This window comes from Aspergillus oryzae, chromosome 8, assembly GCF_000184455.2.
Source record: "Aspergillus oryzae RIB40 DNA, chromosome 8".
NCBI lineage: Eukaryota > Fungi > Ascomycota > Eurotiomycetes > Eurotiales > Aspergillaceae > Aspergillus > Aspergillus oryzae.
The window spans coordinates 786,903-811,685 of NC_036442.1; the positions used below are offsets into that span (position 1 = coordinate 786,903).

Here is a 24,783-nt window from a genome sequence, read left to right on the forward strand (position 1 = left end):
CGCTTCCATTCAGACCTCGCACCCTCGCTCGACATATTGTCTCGGATTCGACCAGTATCGAGCCCACCTAATTGATGAACTTGCGAGAACTTGCTCAACAATTGCTCTTTCTCTGGATGTGTGGATCGGCACGAATCATAAATCAATATTAGGAATTATGGGCTACTGGTTACCTCCAAACTTTGAATATTGGGAACGAGTCCTGGAGTTCAGTGAGATTTCGGGTCACATAGTGGGAAAGACTTGGCTGAACTGCTTGTGGATATGCTTTCTGTGCTTCAATTGGAGGATACGTTGCTTACCATCACCGCCTGCAATGTCTCGAATAATGAAATATTGGCGTCTGAATTCTATTTAATCCTCCCAGAGTAGTATTCATCAGATGACTTGACCCCTTATGCAGTGGAAGTCAAAGATTCCTAGGCATTGGTAGCTCCATCTGTTGTTTAGCTCATGTTATCAATGTTATTGTGAGTGACATTCTCTCGGCAATGAAATACGGAGACCAGAGATCTGCCGCAGAAGCTTGTCACCCGCTGCAGGAAAACAAGAAAAATGGGACGATATTTGCACTGGCTCGGCTTCGGATCATGACACATCGATTGTCAGAAGAATCGATCCACTTGTGCTAATCTCAGTGGAGTTGCACTAAGGCGTGTCAAAAAGCTCCAAGATCAGCTGAGAGCCAATCAGACCTTGAGAACCGTGACCTGGTCTTCATGTCAACCTTCTTGCCCCACACCCCAGTGAGCGGTCAGTAGAGCCCAATTCATACAGTGCATGCAGTAGTGACACCGAGCATCTCCGAAGCTAATATACCTTGATCGGCGAAGTGATCTACCCAAGTCGAACGACGCACTTGGCGATCGAGCATCCGTACACCGTCACTAACTGCACGCAACCGTCTCTTTGCATCATTCAACCCAAAGAAGGAAATGACCTCATTCCCGGTATCTCCCACCCATGAACCCATTATATCTTGTAAATAACAATGTTGTGACGTAGGAAAGCAAATTTAAGAGATATGCAAATTAGGGAATGAAGTAGAACTTAGTTATAGATCTGGAGGCGTCGTGATGGTTATACCCTTAGTTAATTGTTGAAGAGAAGGGCCTTGGTGTGTTTAAAGTAGTCGGCTTAGTTAACTAACATAGATTGAATGCAGAATTGATCCCGGATCATGATTCACGTTGATATATTAATTTAGTGCTCCCGGAGCGCTTGGTATATATATTTCTGTCTATCTCTATATTCTAGAAGTAATCACTGTGTAAAAAGCGGCCCTGAGCTAGTCCTGTTCCGGAAAGGGAAAGTCGCAAAGTTTCTGAACAAGAACCGTTCAATAGTTAGTCAATGAACAGAGAACAAATCACTAAGATAATCACATACACATCCCGGTCATCTCGGTACAAGTCACGTGACACGAATGCCGACTGAATTGCCGTCTGGGTATCTTCGGCTGTAGCCCTATGATGACCTCAAATTCAAAATCAATAGAAGTAGTCAACGCATCGAAGACCACGACAAATGCCACCAAACGATGATCGTAGAGTAGCAAACATTATGGATTCCATACCTAGCTCTCAGCGCGCAGTGGTCGTGCAAAGTCCAGGGAATAATTATGAAATGATCATCCTCGACGACATCCCTGTCAGAACACCCGGAGCGGACGAGATCCTAGTCAAGTTGTCATGTACAGGACTCTGGTGAGCATCCCCCCCCGGTCCACCACACTTCGACGGGAAAAAGAATGCACATGTTAAACAAAAGTCAGTCACTCTGAAATCCGTGCCGTCCTAGCCTGGGGCGCCTACAACCCTATCATCGGCCACGAAGGTGTCGGAACTGTAATCCAAACCGGCCCCAACGTCTCCCCCTCCCTTCTTCACCAGCGAGTCGGAGTGAAATGGCTCTACAGTGCCTGTACCACATGCTCTGCCTGTCAACGCTGATTTAATCATTACTGCGCCCAGCAGAAGAATACGAGTCGCCACGTGCCCGGTACATTACAGCAGTACGTCATCGCGGACGCAAGATTCATCACGCGGATCCCGGAGACAGTCTCGGATGAAGTGGCCGCGCCCTTGCTATGTGCTGGTCTTACCATGGCTGGTGCGGTGGGGAGGTTGGATGACTACCGCCTCAGCTCCGGTGATTGGGTGGTGATTTCGGGGTCAGGTGGTGGATTGGGGCATCTGGGGGTCCAGATTGCCGCTCGGATAAAGGGATTCCGGGTTATTGCGGTTGATAGTGGCGAAGTGAAGAGGAAGGTTAGCTTGGAGTCTGGTGCCGAGGTGTTCATTGATTACCGGACGGAAGACGTTGCGGCCAGGGTCCGAGAAGTGACAGGCGGAGAGGGTGCACATGCGACAATTGTGGTGCCCGGGACGAGAGAGGCATTTGCGATGGCGCCACAGGTTGTGAGGAATATGGGATTGATAGTTGGGGTGGGACTACCACCGAATGAGATGGACTGGCCTATTTCTGCGACAGTATCCGCGGCTAGAGGTAAGTTATGATTATCCTATCCCTTGAGTGTTAAGTCTGATGTGGATAGGTCTTTGTATTGTTGGCTCTTCGGTAGGCACGGAGGACCAGATGAGTGAGCTTTTGGAGCAGGCAGGCAGGGGAGAGATTACGCCTGCAATTGAAGTTTTTGAATTCGAGGAGACGCCGCGTCTAGTGGATAGGTTGAGAAATGATGCTATCGCTGGTAGAGCAGTGGTAAGAATACCGCAGTAATCGATGTATATTCCGCCACCTGCAAATCCTAGGGTTTGACCAATGCGAGGAGAAATTGATGCATTTGGAACTCATAGACTACAAGGCAAGGGGGTTCCTCCAGAATATCAAGCTGCTATTCGTTCACTCGAGCTACCTGGATCTGGAATGAAATGTGACGCCCTCATCAAGGAAAGCAAAGTAATTTTGCACTGGGAACCCTCCAGGGAGGCGACTAGGCGATGGCGCTAGAGATGAAGAAGGATGCACATTAAGCAATATTTGAAAAGCGAATGGAAAGAGACGATGAAGACATGAGTATGAATACAAAACGAGTTACATGCAGGAGCTTTGGGACGTACTCAAGCCGAGAAATTTCGTTACACCTTTACATACAGCCCTAAACAAGTTACCCATCACGGGAAGCCATGATGGCTCATTTGGAAGTTTTGAAGAATAACCATTTTCGGCCCTTTGGCTGGACTACCAGCTCTCCTGCCAGTAATGTTTTGTATTTCACCAACAACGCCTCTCGGTGATATTTGCGGAACTTTTTTGTCCCGTCTTTTCCTGCAACGGCTTGAAGAACTAATGTTGTCAGAACTTGGAAAACAACGCATAAAAAGAGTGGGCGTACTTTTTGCTCCCCCTGGATGCTCTTTCTGAAAGTCGGTCAAGTCATATATCTCATTGCCAATGATGGTCCATAGGTTATCGGGAGTGTTGTGTTTTGAAACGTCTTCTGGAGTAAATCGTTGGATTGTGTTGATGGAATCCGATATTTGAGCCATGGTTGCAGATTGATTGATGATAACGACTATACGGTGCTTCCATACCCTGTATATATGAGTGGGCGGGGTTGTCTTCAAAGTTGCAGACCTCGGTTTACTTCCACGGACCACGGACCGCAGATCGTCGAGCTATTTCGCTTAAGTATAAAAAAAATGCATAACTAGTCTCCAAGGATATCTGACAACTTTGCAATATTGCCGAGCAGGCCCCCCGCACTGTCCAGCGTCCCATTTAAACCATCCAACAAGCTAGAGTTCCTCAACCCACTCAACGTACCGCTCAGAATTGTCGCAATTGGCACTCGTGCCGTAATTGTGAGGTTATTCAAAACTTCTTCAAAGTATGGAATATGCTGCCCATTGTATACGGTGGAGTTCCCCGACGCTGATATTTCCAATTTGCCATCCATAAGTGCTGACGCTTGGGCTCCCAGGATGTCCAGAAGATTCTCCAACACGGTTCGGATATTGAGTATTGCTCGTAAAGGCATTGTGTTATTACCCGGCGACAAAACGACGTTGTCGAGATAGCCTTGCCCAATTACGACGTCTGCGCTTTTGAGATTGAGAGTGACGTTACCCTATCGAATCAGTATGGTCCAAGAGATCTAGTCAATGAACTGACTCACCAGAGCAAATGTGACAACAGAATGGTTGGGCAGTGTTGCGGTTCCTCTCAGGTTAGTTCCATCTTCTTCCGCTGGTAGGATAAGGCTGGCTGTATCGATGGAGAACCCGCTGAGTTTGTCCAGCCCTTTCTTGGTTGTCAGAAACATTTAACATATGACGCCTCGGAGAACTGACCAGCAAGTTCCACATCTTTATCCAGAGTCACCGGTGCCTTGAGAGCCCCCAAATGTCCTGTTGTCGAACCCTTTGCCGACAATTTAAACTGCTTCGAATATACGGCCTTGGTTAATGCCTCGACGAATTGCTCCCGGTTGAGGACAGCTGTGTTATTGCTGCTGATGCTCATCTTCGTAGTTCCCTTGAGATTGTACCCTTGCAATGCTACGTCGATAAATGGAACCATCGGCTTCACTTCGCGGTTGAATAGGGACAGGGAGAATGGGTCAATCCGCACAGAGAGGCCAGCGGGGATTTTCAACGACGTATCGATCGAGAAGGTGACACTGTCCGGCGTCGGATCGAGAATACGTGCTGCATAGACGGGAAGGCTGGTATCGTCGACGACTCTCTGCGCAATGGCAGGGATAATGTAGATGAAACTGTAGATTATCAGGATGTATATTAAGAAATGTGTTTCATAAGGGCTACAAAATGGGGAGGAAGATAGCCAAAAACACGATGCCAGCGACCAGGTAACAAAACCAGAAACGGCGGAAATGGCGCTTAACTCTTAGTTTGGTTGCTTTTTTGCCCTGACCAGGTACATCGGAACCTGCATTTTCGACATATTCAATTTCCGCGTCGAGAGCAGAGAGCTTAGTTGCTCGTGTATCCTTTTCAGAATATTTCTTCTCCATTGCGCTGCTTGTCTACATGTACCAAGTCTATATCATGCTATTTTATATGACATCCTAGGCCCTCTGATGGAATTTCTGGGGAATGCGGGGAAAAGCTTGGTTCTTCATCTTCAACTTGATTTACGGCCAATGATCGAATGTAGATATAATGATCTATACATCGTATATAACAGACCCAAATTGAGGAATAGTTGCGAACACGGGAGATTGCAACACCCCGCATGTCCCTAACTTACGCTTGGACAGTGGCGGCACTTGATCGTCCTAGTCTAGCGAATAGGTACCCTAGAGGATCGCCATCGAGCTACCCCGCTATCACACCCCTTGAACAGCTTCCGCGGATGAGTTCTTACCAGAATAGATTGGCGTTCTCGACGGTCCGTCCGGTCCGCGGTATAGTATGCATAAGCATTTGAATCCCAGTCAAGCATGTGTCCTTGGATAATACAGAAAATGTGAACCGTGGACATGTTATATAAAGAAATGGGCAGATTTAATTTCTGAACTAATCGAATCAATAATACCATATTACTCCATTCTCTTTCAAAATGGACGAAAAACAAGACATCACCACTCAAAATGAGAAAGCAAATGGCGCCGATGAAAAGCTCCTCACGGAGCTGGAGAACCCTCAAAAAATCCAAAAAATAGTTCGCGAAGGCATTCTACTCGCCGGCGGTGGAGCGGCCATTCTCCTGCAAGTTGCCATGCCTGGCGTTGGCAAAGGCGTTGATGAACACAGCAACTTCTCCTATCGTCCGTTGGATCGACTTCGCACGACTATGACATACGTCTACTGCATGGCGTTCGGTACACCAGAAGAAAAGAAAATCATTATCGAGATGGTCCATAAAGCACATTCAGTCGTCAGAGGCCCTGACTACTCGGCCGATGATCCACACCTGCAGGTCTGGGTTGCGGCGACTCTCTACGCCGTTGGGATTGATCTGTATGAGCAGGTCTTTGGGCGCATGGACGAGGCCACCGCTGAAGCAATCTATCGTGAATATGCCGTTCTTGCGGTCTCCCTCCGTGTCCAGCCGGAGATGTGGCCGCCGACTCGCGAGGCGTTCTGGATCTATTGGGATGAACAAATCAACAAGTTACAGCATCAGATAACCCCACAAGCGAAAAATGTATGCAAGGATCTGCTGTTCAATAAACAGGTTCCTTTCGTGATCCGCATTTCCATGCCACTGGTGCGGTTGATGACCGCGGATTTGCTTCCAGATCGTTTCCGGGAGGAGTATGGGCTCAAGACCAGTAGGAGTCGGAGGGGAATGCAAAAGGTGGTCCGGGGACTTACGAAGGTTGTGTACCCTGCTACACCGAGTTTTATTCGGACCTACCCTATGCGGTATTACATGAAGGACATGCGGAAGAGAATGAAGAAGGCCCAACATAAGTAGCTGTTATTAGTGTACCGTTTATTGTGGATTATTTGTTGCTTATGCTTCACATGGTGGGGCCGAGATCCGAATATGCCGCGGGATTATCTGTGGGGTATCGGCACCTTCAATAGAGATTTAATTCTAAGAAATAGATACGTTATAACTCTAAATGATAGGTCCCGCCTGGTAAAGAGGGGTAACCCTAATGAACTGGAGTTAGTACGCAAGCTGCCAAGCTGATCACTGAGTCATATCCATGTCCATTGGCGGATTGTTCTCGGAAATATTAGACCTCATTCTACCAGCATGATCGACAACGTCTAGCTTCATCCGGGGAATATTTGAAATACCGAAGGGCGGGGAAGTCTCCTCCCCCCAGATTCATAGCCCAACACCTCTTCACTTTCACATTCACGATCTTCATCCGTCCAGGAGACTACCTCGACTTTGACCGATGTGGCAGCGAACTAAACGGGCCCCGCGGGCCTGTTATTGGTGTCGACATCGGAAGGTCCGATGCGACGCTTCTATCCATGGCTGTCCATGTACGAGATGTCGCCAAGATGGTCGAAGTGATTGCACACTCGGCTCAAGAGCTAGCAGGCAGTATGTACCGACAGCTCCCTCCTGACTCAGCTAATTCTTTCATAGTTCAGCAAAGCCTGGGAATGCAGAGGAAGATATTCCTCAACGGGATGCATCTGTCAACGAAACAGCGAAGCGAATCAAACACCGAGAAGAATCAATCGATGGGCTTTATGGTAACCTTCGAACCGGGCCTGGGATAGAAACGTCTGTCGATCTCACCACTCCTGGCAACGTGTCATTCTTCTTTTGTCCTTTCCTCACGCTCAATGGTCTGGCGATCCTACCCCAGGAAGATGTGACATACTTGGCATCGAAAGGGTCCTTGAGTGTTCCGGATTGGTCAACGATCAATGAATTCGCGAGGCAGTATTTTCTCCAAATTCATCCATGTCTTCCTGTTCTGGATGAAGCAGGGTTTTGGCGTATCTCTGCCGACTCCGCTTCACATACAATATCACTATTTGTTTTGCAAGCTCTTCTCTTTTCGAGCTGCCCTGTACGTATACACACTATCCTTCTGGTCATTCATTCCCACTAATACCATCAGCACGTCTCCTTGGAAACGCTCCACAAATGCGGATTCAGTGATAGACGAAAAGCTAGAACAACATTCTACAATCGTGCCAAGGTAGCTAGCCCTGTTACTCTTGTCCCTGTTGGAGCATTGCTAATGCCACCAGCTACTCTTCGATCTCCAAGCAGAAAATGACGCATTCGCCAAAGCACAAGGCTCCGTTCTCCTCGCCCACCACACCTCCGCTCACGATCCTCAAGCTAGCAGTATATGGTTGATGCGTGCTATTCAAAATGCTATGATTGTGGGTTGTGGACCAGGCCCAGGTGACCAAGGGATCAACTTATCCTTGATGAAACGGCTGTGGTGGTCTATGGTACTACGTGATCGGGTTCTATCGATTGGCCTGCGTCGTCGTCCTCAAATTACATCAGTGGAATTCAACATGGGCGCAAACTGGCTCACAGAAGAGGATTTCGCAGAGGAAATAGTAAGCTCGCGCGTATATGACCCGCAGGTTAAAATACTACTATTCCAAGTACTGCAGGAACAATGCAAACTAGCGGTTCTTCTCACCGATATGGTTGCGTTGGTGTTTTCGTCGCAGGGCGTATCGTCCCCGTCACTTTCGTTGGCCGAATTCCAGGCCGTTCTTGCTGCCATTCGGCGCATCAAGCGATATCTGACGAAGTGGGAGGACGTTTCGATTGTCCTACCATCTACCAGTCATGAGACCGTCACTTTCTTTACTCATCTGACTTGGATGTATTACTAGTAGGTTAACACTCATCCTTACCTTCAAACATGTCTGATTGCTCTAGTGCCGCCCGCGTTGATCTGGCCCAGTACGAAGCATTGATTATCGAGAAACATCTGAGCTTCACCGGAGCTAATTATCGGGCCCAGCTGCTGGAAACTGGCGCGGATCTTCGCAGAGCCATGAATGGTTTAACAAGTGCTATAGAGTATTTCTGTAGCCAAGGCCGTGCGGAGCGGATCCCTTTGAGCGTGTACGTTTCCTCTGACTGTCGATTGGCGATAGACACTGACATTTCAGTTTGGCCTATACCGCTGTGCCTCTTGTTCTCACTGCCATCGATGTGAAACTGTCCCCAACGCCGGCAGAAATGACGATCCGAAAACGTCGTCTCGAGCGTCTTGGAGAGATCGTCCGACATTCGAGGATGCTTTATGATGTGGCTGACTACGTGGCTGCCGGGACCAACCATATTCTCCAGCTGGCATACATTACTACACAAGAAGCCTTTCTACGATGCAGCACGAATGCTATCGGCTCCTCGCAGATGGAGATAGAATCGTCGTCTGGTGGAATGTCACTCGACGCGTCTGTCTTCAACGCGAAAAGAGTGACAAACTGGTACGACGCCTTCCTCAGTAGTCCTCGGGCATATTTGAGGATATCGGTGTCACTTGACTATAGCCTTGCAACCGGTCGTCTGCCGTATGACAACGCACTACCCCTGCTTGTCCGTCAGACACCCTGGGCCAAGAAACAACAGCGCCTGCCATGGACCATTGGGCTGGACACGGATGACAGTGCAGTGTATCCAGATGCTCCTCGAAATGGCCGTGTGACTGAGGACATAAGTTCCATATCTCAGATAAGCACTATACCAGAAGAGCAACCTGTCGATATCCCCGAAGACGATGATACCGAGAGCCAAGGCGATGCTCGATTTCCATTCATCGCCGCAATTGGAGAATCTATAAGGGAAGAAACCCTCAACCTGGCAGGCAGTTCCAGCCCTGAAGAGGGTAGTACTGGCGACGATGCTATCAACTTGAATTTCTTTGAGTTTGGGAGTCAGCAGTTGGATGACATATTGGAGATGGAGACGGAGCATACATTGGATGCGGATCAATCTCAACATCTAGGGATGGGTGCATCGCGCTCTGGGAAAGAGAGGGCTGATGACGTTGGTTTTGGTCATGGTGGATTTCAGTCTATATACACTTCATTGTTGCGAGACACTGTTGCTTGATGAAAAATATAATTTAGTTCCTTCTTGTGATACCTACTCAATCCTATGCGTGTGTCCCTCAAATCCATAACACCTCATTTTAACACAATAACAATTCTGGCTATGTCAATCCTTTGGATGCGTGATGATTTCCCTCTAATCTTGCATGCCGATCTATTGCTATTCTAGGCATGCTAGCAGAAAGAGCGGGAGGTTCCCCCCGCTTCAATATCTCTATAGTGCAATCTATCTTAATAAGGGTCCAAGCTCTACATTCTTGCCATATTAACCGCCGAGTAATGTGTTCCTTACTGGGTGCCTGATTGTACATATTCAGCCAGGTACAGGACTCAGTAGAGTGCTAAGCATTCAGACTAGGTACCATCTCTAAGGGACCTGACGTCAATTGGCTCCTGCTAAGTGGTGCTCTATTACGCAATTTCCCCGGGTTGGCCAGTATCTGTATATTATTTGCCCGGGATGGAGGGGAAGGAGACAATCTACGCAATCTGACGAGATGCTATATTAAAGAAGCTTAGCGAGATGAAGATCTGAAAGGCCTACGTATTACCACGCCAATCATATCTAGCAAGGATATGTGTTCCGTAGAACTACCTTCTGCTCTAGCCACGTGCCCTAAGAACTACCAAGATCCGCAGTGAAATTGGGTTCCGAGTCCGGTTTATGCAGTCATTATATCCTTCCCCACATACTTCCCCGCATTACATCGGTATATGCAAAACAAACAACGCACAAACATATAGATATATGCTGTAGAGATAGGAGTGCAGATCCGATGGTAGGGTGTAGTTGAATATAGGCATTCATGGTGTTCATATGCATCATCAGAATGTATACCATCATTTCATACGCCACTCTCTTCCTTTTTACCTTCCAGGTTTACGGATCCAATTCAGCAACAGACAGCTCCAACCCAGTTCCTTGGGATAGTCTTGATCTGGGCAGCATCTTCGAAGATATTTTTGGTAGTCTGATACCAGACGGAACAACAAACAGCACCTCGGAAAACGTTGGGAATGCCATCGATGGCATCATAGGCTTATTCTCAACGACCCTTGTCAAGGATGTCGTTTCATCAATCACTCACATGGCGGACCTCTTTGACAACCAAACATCGTTTCAGACGAAATCACTTATCCAGATAGGGACCAACGAGCTTACCAATGAGACCATCAATGAGGTGACGAGCCTATTGGATAGTGCAAATGTCCTCCTCACTGCCGACAATGTCGAGTCAATCAACAATCTACTTGAGGAAGCATCCCCTCTGCTCACGGAGGACTTCCTTAATGAGATAAACAACCTTCTCAACAATACTAGCACGCTCCTGAATTTTCCTTTGTCAACGAAACCAAATCACTCATCACTCAGGTCGACCCGCTGTTATCCGATCTATCCTCCAATTCTTCCGCTTTAAATATCCCGCAGTTACTCACCTCTGTCAATCAGTACATCCCGCCGCATGCCGACGACATCGGAAACTTACTCACCAATGCCAATGACCTTCTTACTGCTAACTTGCCAAAGCAAATCGCGAGTCTTATACAAGAGGCCAACAGCTTCCTCTCATCTAACGCCGATGCCATTCAACCTCTCCTAAACACTACCATCGACTTGCTCACCACCGACGTCATCAACTCTATCGGATCAATAGTGAGCTCCACCACACCCATCTTTACGACGGAGCTTGTTGACAAGCTCAACACCACCCTAGATAACGCCAGTAATCTTCTGACAAGCAATCTGATCAACGAAGTCAACAATATCCTTGACGAAGTTACGCCCTTCCTTACAACAAGCAACGTTCAGAAGATCAACAACCTCCTCAGTAACGGCAACAATCTCTTAACGGCTCAAATGGTCAACAATACGGAGGCACTCATTTCCGCCGCTAGCGGACTCCTATCCGACCAGACGGTACTCACCAAAGCCGAAGCATTGATTCCCATTGCGCTCGAGTTCCTAAGCGACGAAGCGATCAATAAAATATCAACATTATTCCAAAATGGGAATGGTGTACTAACCTCTGAATCAGCTTCACAAACAGGTAGTTTGGTTGATAGTCTCGCTAGCTTCCTTACAAACCAGACCCTTGACGAGGTTGAGAGTCTGTTGAACGTCGCAGACTCTCCTCACAGCTGACTTCGCCAATACAACTGGAACTTTGATCGACACGATAGCATCGGGAATAACACCCGAGCTGCTTCAACAAGTCGCCACGTTGCTGGACAATGCTGGTCAACTCCTCACCACTGATGGCACGGATCAGATATTGCAGTTGATTCATAACGTCTCCCCAGTAATTGACCCAACGGTCCTTGGTCAAGTTAAGAACCTTACCGAACGTGGGCATATTCTCGTGTACCCTAATTGTACCAATACTATAACAGTATTGATTGATGCCGTTAGTGAGGTATGTCTATTTCACGACCCATTGTTCAGTACACTGCTAATATCATACAGCTATTTCCTAAAGTAGTATAGATATTTGATGATTTGAAGCCCTTAAATGTGACGGGGATATTGTCGGAGCTAACCTAGGGTTAATGACGATCTAAATGGTTCAACTGCACTGGATTCATGGCATGATTTACATAATGAAGAGCAATGAACGCTTTAACGATGATAAGCCCTCCCATATTTATGAAAAATGAAAGATTTCTGCAGTCAACGTTGCATGCACGAGCCGTAGTAACTAGTAACCTGTTTCATCCTAACTTGAGTTCCCGCCTTTTTCCTTTTTTTTTTCGTCTTTTTCTCTTTCTTTCAATTCCTCCGTTCAAGACTTACTATGTGTACAGCTTTTGCCCGAAACCTCTTCGCAATCTCTCCTTGATATCTATTATTTTTTCTGAAGTCTATCATGGGCGATTAGGCATTGCTCTATTACGTCTTCTAATATCAGGGCTATTGTCTGCTATACGACACTACTGCTAGACGAGACAAGATATGCCCTGGTGTAGCTCCTCGTCACTCCGGAAACAGCCACCATCCCAGATAATAAACGAAAGGCGCCCATTTGCCCCCCAGCCTTGGTGAAAAATGTCAAACGAAAGTTCATCCCATTCGACCACCAAAAAATGTCTGAACACCATAGGGGTCTCCATAGGTTAATTTACAGGGTAATCTAAGATTGACAAACGACATCAATCCAGTTCCAGCAAGCCACAGCCGTTGCCAGACTCCAATCCCTAGGGGTAGAGGCCCATTCCTCACAACCCTATAAGTGGCTATAGCCACGAATGATTAACCAGTTAATCAACTAAAGTTCTATTAGCCTGTTAAGGTCTAGCTATTAAACCTCTAGCCAGGCAGTTGCCTTACCAGTAGGGTAGAATCCTAGTCCACAACGCCTGAGTCTCTCAAGCCGATACATAGAAAATAAAATGAATGAAAGGCTTTGGAAATATAACAACGGCATCTTGCCACAGCAGCCTTTCGCTAATCGAACCATTCTTTAACGCTCGTTGACGTATTTCGTTCTATCCATGGTTAGTTTCTGGGCTAATTGGCGTTACTCAGCCTAGAGCACTGCCTCAGAAGCCTTTTAATTATTGTCTTGCACAGCTCTTTTCAAGTTAGTACGTTCATCCTACCCTTCGGTTCCTATTTAAGTTCAGGGGAACCGTCCCAGGAGCCCTGTGCTGCACGTAAACCTAGCCATCTAACGGATCAGTTGCGGGGTATATATTATAGTATCTCAGTCTTACATATCAAACGTCTAGATTATATCCTTACATATATGTGTTGGCCCTTTGTATGTATTTGGATTTTCCTAGTCCTTACGTGATTTTCCCATAGGCCTCCATATGCTGTGCTGTACATGGATGGTAGGTAATGAAAAAATATGTAGTCTAGTATCCGTGACTCTCTACACCAGCTGCGATCTGATTCGACCGCCTTGATTTGAAGAAATACTTTATGAACCGATTTTGTATATCTTTAGCGAACTGATGATAGATACATGCAGCCTGTAGCATAGAGAAATGATTTTAACGTTCCAGAACCTTTGCTCCGGTTCTTCGATGTAAGGGTCCCAGGCTATAGTTATACAACCCTGCTGGGATATGACTAAGCTTGTCTAGGCCACACGAGATCTATCAAGCCCACAATATAATTAGGACACCAGTGACCACACATTCAGGAGTGCAATATAGAGCTTGGCTCTGCCAGATTAAACCATGTTGGATATCACGCTATTTCTGAAACCTATCTCTTATAAACCTTGTGAAGCACCTTATCTAGGAGTCAGGTGATTTAACTAAAAGAACATTACCGGTGAGCTATTCTCGGGAGTGGGGGCTTGGCTGCGGCGTTAGGCGGGCCGTCCCCTAGCCCTAAATGATGTACCTCCGTTAAGGTTAATGCTATATTTTGGTTTCATTCAGAGTTGAAACAATAACTTTGAAGTCTACATGACAGTGCAAGACTCAAAAAAGTAATACAGTTAGAAGAATCAAAAAAACACTCATTTGAAACGAGAGCATCCCCAAGGAGCCAGATCTCTCGGCACCACTCTCACATACATCTGTGAGATTCGCTAAACTCCCCGCTTTACACCCCTTGTCCGCCTCTATCGCAGCAGTGATGTTATCAACAAATGTTTGATTAAACTGCAATGCACAAGGATTTGGCTTAGGCGACGTTCCATTCAGTATCGGACACGTATCCAAATCTGTCCATAGCGTTCTCGTCCAGTCCACGATCTCAAAAGTAACCGGTTCACCAAAGCAATCTTCCGGGAGGTCGAGGAGATCAACAGGTCTACCCCCGGAAGCAGTACGAAAGATGACCTCTTGCCGTGGTTGGGATAAGAACCACCCCTCGCTTCGAGAATTTGGAGCGGTACAATTCTGGGCGAACCCAAACCGCCAGGAATATCGCCAATGCCCCGTGGTAAAGTTTCGTAGGGTGAAGGGGAAATGGTAGTAGATGAATGGGTCGGACGGTGGCTCGTCCCGCGTATGGTATGAGTCGTCTAGGTAGTTCTTTTCATCGCGCGGTGGGAAATATCCCTCTAGGGGAGGCGTGTCCGCGTCCAGCTGCTCTAGCATCCAGTCTATTTTGATTCCCTGGGGCCAGGCAGCTTCGGCGTTTTGTAGACCCAGTATGAGTGGGAAGTACTCTAAGGGGGCATACGTATCATTGCGCGGGAACACAAGATCAAGTTCGATTGTTTGAGGGGTATATGGCCACTCCTGTGCCAGTGAATGATTGACAAGAATGAAACAGAAAAAAAGGAGTGTAATTGTGGCCATCGTGGTTTGTTCTAGCAAATTTCGGATCAATCTTTTGGCGTGAATGCAGGGTTGAAGTATAGCACCAACAAGAAAGGGCATTCTCATCATTCGAGGAAATTCTTATGGTATGTGGGGCCGTTTAATAAGACCCCCGGGTTCAGAATTAACAACGCGGGCGACTTTCCGAGTGGATATAGAATCGTAAAGGGCCTGATGCCCGCGCTTGGATAACCAGGTTACATCGTTCGTTGTAGCCCTGCGGCGGATTAGCAACCGGCTCCCTCGCTAAGCTGAACCAACCTCTTGGCATTCTCGTTGACCAGGTATGAGTGAAATTAAGCCCCAATGTGATTGGATCTTGATTTTGCCTGATTGTTAAAACTAAGGACATCGGTAGCCCTGGGTACATGCTCCGAATAAACGGCTTCTGGAGCTGTCCCATGACTGCTAATGATAGATTGTCTGTTTGCCGAGGGGCACAGAAATGCCGCATTCCAAGATCTATTGGAGCTATAGTGCCAAGGGCTTGGCGCCGTGAGCAGGTAAAGCGAGAAACTCTTACGCTGCTTAAGGCCAGAAGCAGTACTTACTACCCTCCAAGGGGCCAAATCCGTCTGTCATATATGGTTATTTCTGACCGCTAAATAGGCGGAATATAGCCGATCATCCGGCCTATCAGCCGTATGTAAATTTATTTACATAGACATCCTGACTTCTAACTTGCAGTCCAGCTTGGTACTGACATTATTTTCATAGCAAATCAGGTCCAACTATTAGCTCTAATCAAAACAAACATAACCACTCAAGAGATCTTCCTGTTTACTACTTTAGATCGGACTCGGCCCCAACGATAATCCACAATGTCTTGAAAAATTATCTCCGTTAGCATCAGCCAACCCTCCTCAAATTAGACGAGGATACACTAGCCGTTGTAATATACTGTGGGCACAATGAGATATAGCGTCATGTACATAATTTCCCAAAAATTGTCATTTTTAGTCAAGACAAGCCCTTCCTGGTAGGGTTCCGTAGGACACCTATTCCTTCGTCACTCCGGAGATTTAGGTCGTTCTCTGTGCCGTTCGATAGGGACATGTGCAACAGGCCCTAGAAAGGTAAAGGACGGTCTCCTTTATCCGGAGAGAGGTATAAGAGACAGCCTTCGCTCAGTCCAATGTCTAATCCATACTCCTCTCGTTTTATTCTTCATACACTCTTTTCGAATGATCTACCCGTCAATCCTTGATTTCTCATTATGCTTCCCATCAAGTCACTCTTTTTAGTCACACATTTTCTTTCTTTCGCTACTACTACTCCTTCTCCTACTCGGTTTCGGGATTATGACCCCAAAGATCCATGCCCGCGGCAGTGCGGTCTTGTAGGCACCGATCCACAGGACTGGGCTGTATATTATAGCCCAGATGCCTTAGACGGATGTAACCGGCCCCTGTTATTGGATTTCAAGTTGGATTCAGAGCTGGATAACCCTAATGTTCGGAACAAGATTCGAGCTTGTTCTATCTGGGGAGACAATATCCCTGCCCCGAGACCTCTGTCCCTGGTCTAAACTCTTCGGCCCAGAATGTCACACTGCAGAGGATAGAATACGACGGGGCCTCCGGAGACAGTCTTGTTGCCGCTGGTGCCGTGTTCCACATCCAACGATATCTCGAGCAGAATGTTGAGCAGGATAATAACGTAATCATGTTTTCAACGTCAGGCAATGCGACGGTGGGATTCTTCGGAGGTGCCCTCATGGACACCCAACGGATGGCGACATCGCTTCTTCCAGAACTCATTCGGCACATCACTCATGATGGTTTCTCGAATGGCGTCCTAGAGCAAATCTGTGGCACTAGGCGAAACGCTCATGAAGTCTGGGGCATCATGGTGTCCTTTTCAGCCAGTATGTCCACCGTCCAGGAGACTGTTCGGACCTGGTCGCAGGGCAAGTGTGTTACACCCATATCCCCCATGGCCGGGGTAACCTCGTTCCACAGTGCTATGATTCCTACCACAGCTTTTAATCGAAGGCCTCGTGTCCTGAATGCAAGAACACCTACCCTGCAACGTCGTGCCGAATGCTCAACCATCAAAGTGTTAGAGGGCGACAGCTGTGGCACGCTTGCGAATAGATGTGGTGTATCTGGTGCTGATTTCGAAAAGTACAACACACAATCTAATTTATGCTCGAGTCTACAGCCTGGACAGCATGTTTGCTGCTCAGCCGGTACCCTTCCCGACTTTCGGCCTAAGCCTAACCCTGATGGCTCATGTGCCACGTACACCGTTTTGGTGGATGAAAGTTGCAAGTCTATCGCCACTGCTAATTCCATCACTTTAGGAGATCTGGAAGAATTCAACAAAAAGACATGGGGTAAGTTTAGCCTTCTCCTCAAACAATGTCCTGTCCAACGCTCATGCGGACTTGTAGGATGGAATGGATGCGGTACCTTATGGCAAGGTGCAAAGATATGTATCAGCTCTGGTGATCCTCCAATGCCTAATTCCGTGGCCAATGCCATTTGTGGCCCCCAGGTCCCTGGTACAGAAGCACCAACAGATGGGCAAGACCTTGCCAGTTTAAACCCATGTCCATTGAATGCATGCTGTGACATAGTATGTGTAAACCTGAAATGCTGTAGCCATGATGAGGCTAATCATATTAGTGGGGCCAATGTGGTACAACAGCCGAATTTTGCACTTACAGTTCCAGTGAATCCGGCGCCCCAGGAACAGCGGCCCCTGGAGAAAATGGCTGTATTTCCAACTGTAACGCAAATGTGGTAAGCTCAGGACCTCCAGAGGAATACCTACGCATTGGATATTTTGAGGGTTATAATCTTGGCCGTGCCTGCTTGAACATGGATGCCGGGCAAATCGATACAGAGAAATATACTCATATTCATTTCGGGTTTGGTACACTCACCGAGGACTTCAACGTCAAAGTCGGCGATGCCCTCTCCCAATTTGAGTTTGAGCAGTTCAAACAGCTGACTGGGGTGAAACGTATCCTCTCCATTGGCGGGTGGGACTTCTCAACATCTCCCGATACCTATACGACTTTTCGGGAGGGAGTTAAGTCTGCGAATCGGATGACAATGGCAGAGAATATAGCCAACTTCGTGGAGGAGCACGACCTAGACGGTGTGGACATAGATTGGGAGTATCCTGGGGTTTGTACCTTCTCCTTTCTTTATTCCTTTCCTCTCCGCTGCTGACCATAGTCTGGGTGTAACTGCTAACGGTATACAGGCTCCTGATATCCCTGGAATCCCACCTGGCTCTGCGGATGAAGGTGTGGAGTATGCAATATTTCTTATTCTTCTGAAAGGCCTATTACGCGACAAAAGCTTGTCCATTGCTGCCCCAGCCTCGTATTGGTATTTACGGCCGTACCAGATTGCCGCGCTCGCTGATGTCCTCGATTACCTCGTGTTCATGACATACGACCTTCACGGACAATGGGACCACAGCAACCATTGGGCAGCTCCTGGCTGTGAAGAAGGAAACTGTCTGAGGAGCCATGTCAATTTAACGGAGACATATAGCGCCCTTTCAATGGTCACCAAGGCCGGCATGCCTTCTAACAAGGTGATAACCGGCATTGCCAGCTTCGGACGTGCCTTCAAAATGACCACGCCTGGCTGCACAGGCCCTGATTGTCATTTCACAGGGGCCACATCTGGGGCTAGGGCGGGGCGATGCACTGCCACACAAGGATATCTCTCTGTAGCTGAGATAGATGAGATTCTCAGCACCAATCCAAGTGCGGACACATGGACTGATGACAGTCTCTCCAACGTCCTTGTATACAACGAGACCGAGTGGGTCGCCTATATGGATGACGCCAACAAGGCGGACCGCGACATCCTGTACAAAGGTTTGAATTTCGGTGGCACTGTGGAATGGGCCACCAGTATGCATTCATTCCACGAAGTTCCTTCAGATGCACTGGTGCCTGGAGGGTCGCTCTCAGATATTATCAAGGAATGGCCTGTCTTTGTTGAGACAGTCATTAATGGGAAGAGCCCTTTCATACACGGCGACCGCAACGGGCACTGGGCGGATGGCTCGATTACCTGTACGGATGACGCCGTCGTTGGTGTGCTTGATATCCCACCGAAGAAGCGATGGGAAGACCTTGATTGCAGTACTGCGTGGCAAGATGCGCTGGACAAATACCGCCAGTTTGACCTTCCTCGAAATTGGGACTTTACCAAATCTATTAGCGACACCTTCCACGGTCGCGAGAATATGAACTGTGGCATATTATCGGCACAAGCTGACTGCAGCATGAGCTTCCAGTGCGAGCAGTCCAAAGGAGAGGGTTCTGGGCCAGCAGGTTACGAGGTTATGAATTCACTCGTAGCCATTCACAAGGCAGGTGCCGGTACTTGTCCCTAAGACACTATTCCACCAACTCACTTTTTAGATGTTTGAATCCCTCTATAAGGGTATTGTTGGTGCAGCAGGTGTGGTCGCGAGCAAGAATCTTGAATTCGTGAATAAGTTCGCTCCAATACCTGACTACACTATGACATTCAACTTGTTCATGGATACTCTGGGGCTTGTAGTTCCAGCGGGGATGGCACCTGTTTTTAACAACGGTATTTTAACACTTCCAGAAAGAAGGGCCTTCTATTGCTGATCATATGTGTAAAGTTTTGAGCAGAACTGCTTATTTCAGTGCAAACCCTGCTATGTTGGATAACGCCAAAGATGTGGTCTACACGATGGTCGGCTCCTGGGTGAATATCGCCAAGGACAGCAACCCGGCAGACTAGTATGTCTTTTCCCCTAGAACCTCCGTTTGGGCCAATAAGGCTGTTACTAACCCGTGGTAGTGGTTGGGATGAAGAGGACCAATGGGAGTTTATGGGCTTCATGACGGACGTGTGGCACACATGGCAGAACGAAACTGAAAACACCAGTCGATACCTCTTCAGTGGTACGGAGGACGCCATTCGCGACCTATCCAAGATTATACGAGACGGTCAATTGATTCAAGGAAGCTTTGAGGGTGCTACGCCGCCAACAGAGATGTCCGCCACGGAAATCCAAGCATTGATTGAACGTGCCTTCTATGGTTATCTTATTCCACGTATATGGCAGAGTTCTGGCACCAAAGCATTTGTCATTGACACCAACCATGCATGCGATGGGAGTAATCCCATTCCTGACTACCTAGATGACACCAACGCAGAGACCACCGCGGTATGCTTTGAAGATAAACTGTACTACTTGGCGTATCCAGATGGGAATGCGGGAGATACATGTCAATTGCCTGGCTCTACCCCTGTGTGTGTGCCGTTGAAATTCAAAGTCCCACCGGGGCTGGACGAGTTGACTGGGGCGGTCAAGGATTATGGTGGTATGAAACCCGTTGACATAGTAGCCAGGTACGTCGGTTCTTCTTTTTCAGGTCCTATTTTGTTCCCGCCTTCCAACCAATGAGACGATATAATCTAACTTGGCACCAAACAGCACGGTCCGGTCTTACCAGGCGAACGGTAACAAGAACGGTTGGACGCTAAAAAGCATGGGTGACGTTCAGAGCGTTGATGACCTGAATTTGGATGCGCTTATTACATACCAGATTGGGGCCGCAGGGTTCAGTACGCTTCCACTTTGCAGTGCAGAAGAAGCACATCTGAACTGGGGTATTGGAAAGGATACAGACAATTATCCATGTAACTAGGGCGTTCTTGTTGTAGTAGGTCAATCCTAGAATGAGATATCATAACCATAATACTTGTAAATGACTGGCATACATTAACTGGCTTTCTTAGAAGCAATATTACTAAAACTAGTAAGTCGAGATCCTACCATCAAAGGAGGTAGGACAGCGGATAAGAGGACTTAGTAAACTATGCAACCTCCCAGAGATTATCAAATGTCCAAGCCGCAGGGTCACCAAAGAAATACTGATCCATTGAGGGAACCGTCGGATCGAACTAACTTGTATCAGTATCCATATCTCCAATTATTTTAAGGGGAGCTGCGTGAGACCAGTTTCTGTGACATACCTGAGGGAATCCCACATCATCTAAGGACATCTCCCCTGGGTCTAACACATCGAAGTGTCGCTCAGCTTCCGATGGGTTTCCCTGTAGGATAGTATTTAGCATATACCATTTCGACATTTAAAATTTACTATTCCAGTTTAGGTACCTGTCTGAATCGTGATGAATAGATCCTCTCCTTCGCACGAGGAAATTGCTCTTGGGACGCAAGAACTCGGTAATACTGTCTCACGACTTGGTTAATCGCTTCCTGCTTGAGTGCGCTGGGCTTCGCCGGTTGCGACTGTGATCGGAGAAAGGATATCGCAGCAGAAATGTACCAATGGTATGTGAATCCGGTTCCGAGATAGGTGATGCTGTCCTCCAGCATGGTGAGAGCGTTTTGGATATACTGCAATAATGCGTTGTGGTCGACTGGAAAACATAGATCGGCTGACATATTAATTAACCAACGGAATGCTAGTAAGAGGATCGATCATATATTAATCAAAATGACTTACCTTGAATACCTGAAGATACATATGCGTAGTGAGTAAGGCTTAATGCTCCGCGGAAGTAGTCATGTCTCAACAGCAATAACATGGGATTTCCAGACTGTACCAGCCTCCAATGCTGGTCAATCAAGCTGGCAGCTGCGTTAAAACAAACCATCCTTGACACTGCATATCGTGAGTTGATCTCTGTCTTCCTGGCGAAGGGGGCATGTAGCAAGACCAAGAATTGCCGGAGTTGCAGATCAAGGACTACCCTTGCCATCTGAGATAGCTTTCTGTCAGTAGTATCCTCGTTGCTTTCGGTTGGCGAGGGGAGCTTCCGAAGTTCACTCATGATCATGTCTTCATATCTGAGGATATCCTCATATGGCAGATCCGAGGTTAGGTCATTCATCCGAGAATTCAATGACACGCGCAGGTCGAGGCTGTGCCTACATAGGTGCAGGAAGGAAGTCGAGGTATTGTGACTAGGTGATTCCTGTATCTGGGTAGAATCGCATTCGGGTCTGAGATCTTCATCATCGATGTCAACTGGAGGGGCACAATCCATTCGGATTGCAGCTAGTGCCGACGGCATTCCGCGTTCAACAGAGGCCTGTAACTCCAACTCTGCCATTGTTGCCCACAGTCGTCGGCGGATCTCCTGGTCGAAAAAGGATATCTTGCCTCCCAGACGACTCGGGTCGCGATGAAAGCCAGCTGCCATTCCCTCTCTCACCAAGTCGCCTGCCACCGACCACATGCGCTTCTTCTTGTAGCGGCACATCTGTTTTGCCAGCACCAGTAGACAGCGAATCTGCCATATAACCAAGTAGATATTTTTCTTGCTTTGCTTTCCAAGCCATGCTTCCGCGGTTTCGATCCACAATGATCCCCGTTCTCGACCGATACTGCTGCTGCCTACGTATGTTCGGTCGGTTGCGGTTGTGCAGCTGACAGTAGCCATGATCAGTAGAACGAGGACAATGAATCCGGGCTTTGCGGCAGTCCGATCCTGCTGCAATTGTTCATACTCCTCCATAAAAGTGGGCCTGTGCAAAATTCTATACATCGTCTCGAGTGTATCGAAATACAACCGAATAGCCGCGTCCATCTCTGCCTGGTCTGGGAGCAGAAGCAACAGGTCTGCAGTTTTGACTGGCAGGTTATGAGGTTTTTCGTATTTCCATTTCGTGTCCAATGCTTTGAGTTCTTTTTGGACACCGGGTAAAGAAGCATGGTGTTTGATCGTCTCCTTCATGTAAGACCGAAGCTCGGGGAACTGGATTACCAATGAGCATTGTAGTCGACACACAGTTTTATGACAACGCTTACATGACCGATCAAACTAGTCGGATTTGTACTTCCATAATACTGGGTCTTGTAGTTCTCCCCTCGGAAGACCACCGCCTCGGTTGGCTTCGGCTCAGGAGGATATGTGAGTTCAGTCACGTCGGCTTTAATGGCCGGTCGCTCTTTAATAGTGGTAGCTCCATCGACATCACCACCTATCAGCTGCCAAGTACCTGCGTGCTCCGTTAGGTCCGAGACAATAGGTCTATTGTTATGATTGTCTCTGTAGCTCTCCAAAAACGCAGACGAGGCAGCGTTCTCTGGGGCCGGGGCAGCAGTAAGCACGGGTCTGTTCTGCCCCAGCACGTCTGATCTTTGCTGTTTATTACGCGATGGAGCAGGAGAGTCGTCGTATGAGCAGGAATCAGAGTTGCCGGTCTTGCGACAGCGAGTGCAGGACGGGTATTCACGGTCGCAAGCAAGTTTCCTTCGTCGGCAGAGAGAGCAAGACAAGGGTTTCCGCTTTCTCCGGGTAATCGGTCGACTTGACGCTGTGGGGTCGGACATCCCCTGTGCGCTATTGGGTAGCATCGTTCGCCTTGATTAAAAGAACGGGCTTCTTGTTATCAGATCGGATTGAAATCTTATCAGATGATGAGTTGAAGAACGGATGTCCGAGAGGTCGCGGAGATATAAGTCGTGACGTCGGTGAGTCTCGGAGAAAACACGTGGGTCTCGGCGATAAAGACTCGGCGATAAGGAGAAAATGTATCAATATAGATCTCAATCAGATAACAAGCATGCCTTCGAGAGACTACTACTGTGACATCCCTGGCTGAGAGTCTTAGATATACCTATGTTTAATTTTATATAACAATATAATTAAGCTAAGGATTGCTATGCACAATATAAACGGGTATCATAAGCGATATTACGCTCTTTGTGTCGCTCCAATGGCTTTGCGTTCCAAGTTGAGTCATAACTACAACGACCTAAGTAACCGGGAAATCCTGAAACTAGATTATAACAAACGTTGATCAAGAAGCAAGATCAGCAGTCAGATCCACTTGAGTCGTGGCACGTTGCCAAGTCTGACTCTCGCTGATCATCTCGGAGATAGTGGTCCTATATGAGCCCCGGAGGAGCGAAATGCAGTTACATAAAGCTCGTCCATCTCATCCATTGAATTCCAAAACTCGCGTCCTTGACAATCTCCATCAAACCCAGCTACTCAAGCCTACCATACCCATAATCCAACATAGTCTATCTCATCAACTTATCAAAATGTCCACCAACACCACGCTCCCAACCGCCAAGGAAGTCGATTCATACGTCGTGTCCCATCTAGTCTCAACCGACCAAGCTCTAACCGACACTATCTCCAGCTGTGCCAAAAGTGGAATACCACCAATTGCCATCTCCCCGGCTCAGGGCAAATTCCTTTCGCTGTTGACCAAGATGTCGGGCGCACACAACGTGCTGGAAATCGGCACATTGGGCGGTTACTCCAGCATCTGGTTCGCCAGGGCCCTGAATGCCAATGGCAAAAAGGGGAAAGTGACTAGCATCGAGATTCTCGAAGACAGGCGAGAGCTTGCTATGCAAAATCTGCGCAATGCTGGGGTCAAAGTTCCGGACGAGGCCGAGGTGTTGCTCGGACCTGGTCTGGAAGTATTGCCCCGACTAGAAGAGGAGATCCAGCAAGGGAAGCGACCGAAGTTCGATTTTGTGTTCATTGATGCGGACTGGGATAACCAGTGGCAGTATTTCGACTATGGTGTCAAACTAGCCAAGGGCCCTGGGGCTGTCATATTGATTGACAACGTCGTTCAGGCCATGCTGGGAGATGGGATTGTGGGGCCGGAGAAACGTAAGCAAGGAGCTATATCCGTTGTGGAAAAGGTTGGACAAGATAGGCGAGTGGAGGCAGCTCTTGTACAGACTCTGGGTACAAAGAGCCACGATGGATTCCTGATGGCTCTGGTTGTATAATTTCTTTCCTCTTCTTGCTGTGGAATATTCAAGGTTTTGGTATTTGTTCAAGCCGTTCTCGCATGCAATGAGTGTGATTTAGTACTTAGGGTTATAGTAGGTTATTCAATCCGAATCTTTTGAGCCGCGCTAGGGGCCTAAAATCAGTAAATAATGGGATCAAGATCAATGAAGAATGTTAGTAAAGGCACATTAGGTGCCCTTATGTTATATTTCGTCTGAACCTTTGTACTGTTTTATTATTAACTTAAAGAACCAGGCTGT

The 24,783-nt window shown here is 47.6% G+C and overlaps 10 protein-coding genes across 10 annotated transcripts; 7 read left to right on the forward strand and 3 right to left on the reverse strand.

Moving 5' to 3' along the window:
* Window positions 1-1,563: 1,563 nt before the first annotated feature.
* On the forward strand, window positions 1,564-2,742 carry AO090103000187 (zinc-dependent alcohol dehydrogenase; the record flags this gene model as incomplete). Its single annotated transcript, XM_023233406.1, has 4 exons — window positions 1,564-1,706; window positions 1,775-1,901; window positions 1,974-2,508; window positions 2,558-2,742. The coding sequence occupies 4 exons, from the start codon at window positions 1,564-1,566 to the stop codon at window positions 2,740-2,742; spliced, it is 990 nt and encodes a 329-aa protein (XP_023093845.1).
* A 415-nt stretch (window positions 2,743-3,157) lies between these two features.
* Window positions 3,158-3,512, reverse strand: AO090103000186 (uncharacterized protein; the record flags this gene model as incomplete). The annotated part of the gene is made up of 2 exons (XM_001826729.1): window positions 3,158-3,309; window positions 3,359-3,512. The coding sequence occupies 2 exons, from the start codon at window positions 3,510-3,512 to the stop codon at window positions 3,158-3,160; spliced, it is 306 nt and encodes a 101-aa protein (XP_001826781.1).
* Window positions 3,513-4,120: 608 nt separating this feature from the next.
* Window positions 4,121-4,488, reverse strand: AO090103000185 (DUF3712 domain-containing protein; the record flags this gene model as incomplete). Its single annotated transcript, XM_003190869.2, has 2 exons — window positions 4,121-4,266; window positions 4,317-4,488. 2 exons carry the CDS (start codon window positions 4,486-4,488, stop codon window positions 4,121-4,123), a joined length of 318 nt encoding a protein of 105 aa, XP_003190917.2.
* A 1,059-nt stretch (window positions 4,489-5,547) lies between these two features.
* AO090103000184 (oxygenase MpaB family protein) lies at window positions 5,548-6,408 on the forward strand (the record flags this gene model as incomplete). The annotated part of the gene is made up of 1 exon (XM_001826727.1): window positions 5,548-6,408. The coding sequence occupies one exon, from the start codon at window positions 5,548-5,550 to the stop codon at window positions 6,406-6,408; it is 861 nt and encodes a 286-aa protein (XP_001826779.1).
* Window positions 6,409-7,328: 920 nt separating this feature from the next.
* Window positions 7,329-7,770, forward strand: AO090103000183 (uncharacterized protein; the record flags this gene model as incomplete). Its single annotated transcript, XM_023233407.1, has 2 exons — window positions 7,329-7,606; window positions 7,659-7,770. The coding sequence occupies 2 exons, from the start codon at window positions 7,329-7,331 to the stop codon at window positions 7,768-7,770; spliced, it is 390 nt and encodes a 129-aa protein (XP_023093844.1).
* Window positions 7,771-8,296: 526 nt separating this feature from the next.
* Window positions 8,297-9,495, forward strand: AO090103000182 (uncharacterized protein; the record flags this gene model as incomplete). The annotated part of the gene is made up of 2 exons (XM_023233408.1): window positions 8,297-8,502; window positions 8,550-9,495. 2 exons carry the CDS (start codon window positions 8,297-8,299, stop codon window positions 9,493-9,495), a joined length of 1,152 nt encoding a protein of 383 aa, XP_023093843.1.
* An 829-nt stretch (window positions 9,496-10,324) lies between these two features.
* Window positions 10,325-10,912, forward strand: AO090103000181 (uncharacterized protein; the record flags this gene model as incomplete). The annotated part of the gene is made up of 1 exon (XM_023233409.1): window positions 10,325-10,912. One exon carries the CDS (start codon window positions 10,325-10,327, stop codon window positions 10,910-10,912), a length of 588 nt encoding a protein of 195 aa, XP_023093842.1.
* A 5,078-nt stretch (window positions 10,913-15,990) lies between these two features.
* AO090103000180 (uncharacterized protein) lies at window positions 15,991-20,436 on the forward strand (the record flags this gene model as incomplete). Its single annotated transcript, XM_023233410.1, has 8 exons — window positions 15,991-16,227; window positions 16,284-17,354; window positions 17,405-17,911; window positions 17,991-19,103; window positions 19,171-19,345; window positions 19,401-19,521; window positions 19,583-20,137; window positions 20,223-20,436. 8 exons carry the CDS (start codon window positions 15,991-15,993, stop codon window positions 20,434-20,436), a joined length of 3,993 nt encoding a protein of 1,330 aa, XP_023093841.1.
* A 169-nt stretch (window positions 20,437-20,605) lies between these two features.
* Window positions 20,606-23,094, reverse strand: AO090103000179 (uncharacterized protein; the record flags this gene model as incomplete). Its single annotated transcript, XM_023233411.1, has 6 exons — window positions 20,606-20,692; window positions 20,765-20,845; window positions 20,910-21,220; window positions 21,262-22,516; window positions 22,570-23,014; window positions 23,078-23,094. 6 exons carry the CDS (start codon window positions 23,092-23,094, stop codon window positions 20,606-20,608), a joined length of 2,196 nt encoding a protein of 731 aa, XP_023093840.1.
* A 717-nt stretch (window positions 23,095-23,811) lies between these two features.
* AO090103000178 (O-methyltransferase) lies at window positions 23,812-24,519 on the forward strand (the record flags this gene model as incomplete). The annotated part of the gene is made up of 1 exon (XM_001826721.1): window positions 23,812-24,519. One exon carries the CDS (start codon window positions 23,812-23,814, stop codon window positions 24,517-24,519), a length of 708 nt encoding a protein of 235 aa, XP_001826773.1.
* Between the last annotated feature and the right edge of the window lie 264 nt (window positions 24,520-24,783).